This window comes from Parasteatoda tepidariorum, chromosome 7, assembly GCF_043381705.1.
Source record: "Parasteatoda tepidariorum isolate YZ-2023 chromosome 7, CAS_Ptep_4.0, whole genome shotgun sequence".
Lineage (NCBI taxonomy): Eukaryota > Metazoa > Arthropoda > Arachnida > Araneae > Theridiidae > Parasteatoda > Parasteatoda tepidariorum.
Genome location: NC_092210.1, coordinates 74017465 through 74022650, shown reverse-complemented (window position 1 = coordinate 74022650; position 5186 = coordinate 74017465). Strand labels below are relative to the sequence as shown.

General features: G+C 26.7%; 1 protein-coding gene across 4 annotated transcripts in view; it reads left to right on the top strand.

Annotated features, from left to right (window-relative positions):
- The window catches only part of LOC107450591 (phosphatidylinositol 3-kinase 59F), a 50967-nt gene extending 46573 nt beyond the window's left edge, over positions 1–4394 (top strand). For 3 of the 4 annotated variants that reach the window (XM_071183631.1, XM_043039374.2, XM_071183632.1), the window contains 2 exons: positions 3563–3688; positions 4221–4394. In XM_071183631.1, the coding sequence (XP_071039732.1) occupies positions 3563–3688; positions 4221–4235 (141 nt within the window). In that variant the 3' untranslated portion in view covers positions 4236–4394. Of the gene's footprint in view, positions 1–672; positions 764–3562; positions 3689–4220 lie in introns of all 4 variants that reach the window. The other variant, XM_043039376.2, reaches the window with a different exon arrangement.
- The last annotated feature ends 792 nt before the right edge of the window (positions 4395–5186 follow it).

Genomic DNA, 5186 nt, shown 5'->3' with positions numbered 1-5186 from the left:
ATACAAAATATCATAGTTGCTCCTGGTTCTTGATAATTTTAAATAGCTGAAAATGCTAATGCGAAACAAAGATATTTTAATTTAAGACCCGCTGTAGTTCTTAGGGCCCTAAGTTACAGTCTATCTAGCTTAAACGTGAATCCAACCTTGGTTGTATTTCTGTTAGAGGTGATTATACTCCGTACTGAAGGTACTTTTTCTATTCCAAACTGACGCATCTGATTTATTCATTTCATACATATGATAATTTCTGTAACACCATAATTGTCCAGTTCATACTTTTAAAGTTATTTTATACATTATTATGTGCACTATAATGTGTGTCAGTTAGTACATTAAATTCTATGTGTCACTTTTGGAGTTACGGTCATTTTTGGGATTTTTCCTCAATATATGATCACCAGTGAATATCTTAATAATTAAGATTCATTTGTCTTAGAGTTGATGGAAATTCAGAGAATTTAAAGTTAAGTATAATAAACTTAGGAAACGTGATTCATGGGATAAAAGACTTAGGGAGGAAAAATGTTTTGTTTAACATTAATTGTAGGTAGTCAGTAACTTTTTTCCTTTTTCAAAAATAAAGTATGAGCCCTTATGTAGGTATATATAAAATAAATATCTTAACTTTGTATTGATATCTTATTCTGATTTTCACTCTCTTAATTTCAGACATGCCAACTTGATTTTAAATTTATTTTCTCTCATGGTGGATGCCAGTGTCCCAGATATTGCCTTGGAACCTGACAAAACTGTGAAAAAAGTAATGGCAATTACTCTAGTTTTTTTTTACTTATTTTTATGTATTATTTATTTATCATGCAATTTATGAAAAAATGTCACCCTCTCTGTAGGAATTGCATATCATAAATTTTAGGTTTCTTACTGTATTTATAGTATTCTCTCAAAACACAGGACAGCTTGATGTTTCCTAATATGTTTATACCTTCTCCTAAACACAGAACAGTTTCATATGTTTTTTAACGTGTTTATTGTATTCTCCCTACATACAGAACAGTGTAGTATGTTTATAGTAGTCTCTCTAAATACAGGACTTGGGACTGAAGATTCTGAAAAGTAAAAAAGCATTTGTATTGCATTTTCTTCCGTAAATTGAATTTAAACATATAAAAATCAAATTAAATTATTTAAAAAGGAGTAAATACTTTTTATTTATATTTCTGTATTAAAATACTGTAGACCCTCGTTAATTCAAATTTATTAGGACCTTAAATGTTTGATTTATCAAAAATTGTAATTATCTGAAATTCCGGTTATTACTGATTTTTGTTGACATAGTCTAGACACAAAACTGTGTCTTTTAGTCATGATATATCATTGAAGATTTATTGCTCATTTTTCTTAATATGACTGTGATGGGGCATTATATTCATTTCACATTTCCTAGCTTTTAAATTTCCTTTATTTTTTAAATTTAATCATTTCAAAATCCTTTAAATAAATAAATCAGTTAATTTTTTTCCATTCAATTTTATTAAGAGCAAATGCAAATATTTCTATTCTCAATAAATATAACTTTATTTTTTCAATGCAAGTGTATAACTAATTATTATTTAGCATCACAACAAGAGAGCATCAAAATCTATTTTTAACCATTCTTTCTTCAACCACATTAAACATATGTATTGTTAAATTTCCAACAAATTTTTTGGCCTTAAGTCTTTAGCTAGATTTTAATAATGTGGGGTTGGCTTTATTTTTGGCTATATTCTTTTTCGATAACTCGCAAATATTTTAATTTCTTCCTGTGCGCCCAAGCATCGGGTAGCGAGTACCCATTCACTGCTAATTTGAATTGCTTGATGTGAGGACTAGGAGAGGGAGTTGTAGGGCTTTCAATGTTTCCTCTGTCCAACCGTTAATTATTTTTTTAAAAAATCATACTATTATTGTATTTGTTCCTTTCATCAATTTTCATACTAAAATTTTTGTGCAGCTCAAAATATTTTATATGAGCTGCTGAAAAATATCTTAGATTATAATAAAATTCTTTTCATTGCAACTTGCGTTTGATTGTTTCTGTTACTGAGGTTACATCATTTCTGAAATGGAAACGAATCAATTTAGTCAGTGTTCACTTTCGAAGGCTGTATTATAAGTTTTATTTAGTTGGCGTATGTATTAAATCATACTTTTTGTGATAAGGTATCAGTCATATTTAAAAAATTATGAATCTCGCGTTTAAATTATAGCATTTTCTATATTAAATTGTATTTAAATCTGTTTTATGTATGTTCTTTATTTGAGCATTGCTCATTTTGAAATTATTTATTTAAACTTCTTTTGTTCTCAAAAAGATTATGTAAATTTGTTCTATCCAATTTAACATGGTTCTCACATTAATTAAAAACCATATTTTGTAATTTTTATGTTATTGTACAAGCAATTATTTTTTATACTTATATGATGAATATTTTTGCCAAGATTCTTTTCATCTTTTTATTCTTATTATTTTCATATTATTTTAGCATTAACATCTGCTTGAATTACCCGAAATTTCGAATTATGAGGTTCTGCTATATTAAGTCAGTCAATAGAGGAGGATTGTTAAAAGATTATTGTAGATAATTGTTGAACAAAAAAACAGTTTTATTTATTAAAACTTTTTTTTTGATCAAAAAATAAATCATAAAATGAACCAAACATCTTTTTTATGATATCCATATGTTCTAAAATCTTAGTAAAACATCTTTTTTTTGTTACAATTTTAATTATTTTTGTAAAAATGCCTTATAAAGACTGTGAAGTACTAAACTCTGAATTTTCTGAGGAGAGTATATTTTTTAGAATATTTATTTGAGTTCAATTTATAAATTTAATGAACTATGGAGAATTATCATTATAAAAACTATGTCAAGAATGATTGTACCTATGTCCTGCCAAACCACTATATTTCAGGCTTGAGTAAAAAAAAAAAGGTTTGATCTATCAAAAACACTATTACCATTATTGGAAATTTTTTTTAAAAAAATTTTATTACGTACCAAATTTAAAAATGGCCCATTTTTTATTATAGAAAATGTTTTATTAAACAGAAACGTAATTTTGAAAGTATATAGGTTTTCGTTTATTAAAAAAGGTATGTTGTTTGGTCAGTGACATTTTTTAAATTGGAAATAGCTTTAAAACATGCTCTAACAAGATTCAGAATACATTTTGAAACTATCGAAAGCTGATAGCACAAGCCTGGCCAAGTCTTAAAAAATGGGTGCCTATTTTTGAGTGTTTGAAACATGTTAACTGTTATTTCCAATTTGTATATTTTTGAAAAGAATGAAGTTTTTAATCAAGTAACAATGAAACTGTTGAGTTACCAGCCAATCCTTTTTGAAAAGAGTGCATGTTCTGAAAATGGAACATTGATGTTTAAATGGTTATTTAAAATTATCCAAATTCCTTAGTAAATATTTAATACTTTCTCAAAGCAGCTTATTCCTCATTAGAAACATAGGTGGATTGCTATAAAATTTCCTTCAATTTTTTTTTTTAGATTATTAGCTTTTTTAGATGATAACTCTTTTAACTTAAACATCTTTTTTAGGTGCAAGATAAGTTTCGATTAGATCTACCAGATGAAGAGGCTGTGCACTATATACAAAATATCATTGATGACAGTGTCACCGCTGTAATGCCAGTCGTTGTTGAACAAATACACAGGATAGCCCAAGTAAGTACAAAACATTAAGTTTTAGAGAGTAAAAAAGTTTTTTTTACAGTCTTTTGATGCTTAAACACTGGAAAATTTGAAACTATGGAATGCACATTTTTGTACCTTTATTTGTGCTCCATTCATATTGTTTTTCTTTATTTATATGTGATACAAAATATTATTCATCCATTTCGATAATTAAAACTAATCTATATCAGTTCTAAACATTTCAACATTTAGCATTTTTCTTTTTTAAAAAAATTGGAATTATTTCAATACAAATATTTCTGTGTGTACCCTAAAACTGTAAAAGTCTGGAATCTTCAAATTTGTCTTCTTATTCTTTTTTTTTTATTTATTTTTAATTAATACGAAATGTAAAAACTGATTTTAGAATTTCAACCTTTTAAAAAATATATCTTTAAGATGAAATTAGATATGGTGATTAAAATATTTTGGAATGCATGTAATGTTTTGTTTTTTTGAACTTAATAATGTAAAGTTTATGAAGATTTTGATATCAAGCTTATTGGTTCTTTATTTTTTTCAGTACTGGAGAAGATAAAAGTACTAGATTCAGCTTCAGACTTTTTGTGCCATGTAATTTAAACAATGATGTATAATTCAATATATATCTATATATAAATATATATACATATGTACAAAATAATGTAAAGTTTTATGCAAAATGTATTTTCCTAAATAAATGTTTACATTAATTTTATGCCTTGTACTTTTATAAGTTTTTTTTAAATTAGAAATAGTACATTTAAGTAAAATGAGTGAAAAACTTAAGAGTGTTTAACAACGTGACAAAATTTTTTTTAAACAAAAGTGCAACTGAGAGGGGAAGCAAATAATTTTTATTTATTTTTTCCTTTGCTTGTGAAGTCCTTACATAGTCAATCAAAGCATAGTCATAAAAGCTCTGTACTTCTGTTCAAAGAATTACTAGCGTACTGAAAGTTACAATTCGTTTCACTCGTTTGAAATGTTTTTATACCTCTTACTTAAATAGTTGTTGAACACTAGACTTATTAATGTTGTTAGATAAGAACATGATTTACATTTAACTAAATACTTCCAAAAAATATAAAACTCTCTTTCCTTTCAACCATATGTAGTTGGAAATACTTGAAACTGCTGTATTTTTAACTGTATTCCTTTAAAGATTCTGACAAATAATTCAGTGCATAAATGATTATGACCTATTCATATCTGCTGCTTTTCTGCCATTAGCAAGGCTCTTACACCTTGGGGAAAACCTGCATAAAATCTGGGGGGGATGAAAACTTCCAAGCTTTTCTTTCTTTTCTTAAAGAAACTTTTAAGAAATCTATAACAGATACTATAATAACAAATAGATAAGACAGATACTGTATATATTTGGTTGCTTGGGGTAATAAATACTTAAATGTGTGATGATTTTGGTTGATAATAATTGACATTAATTTTTTTATGCGTTTAAGGTTTTATTGATGTGTTTTGTGCTGCAATGGTATATGTTCCTGATCAC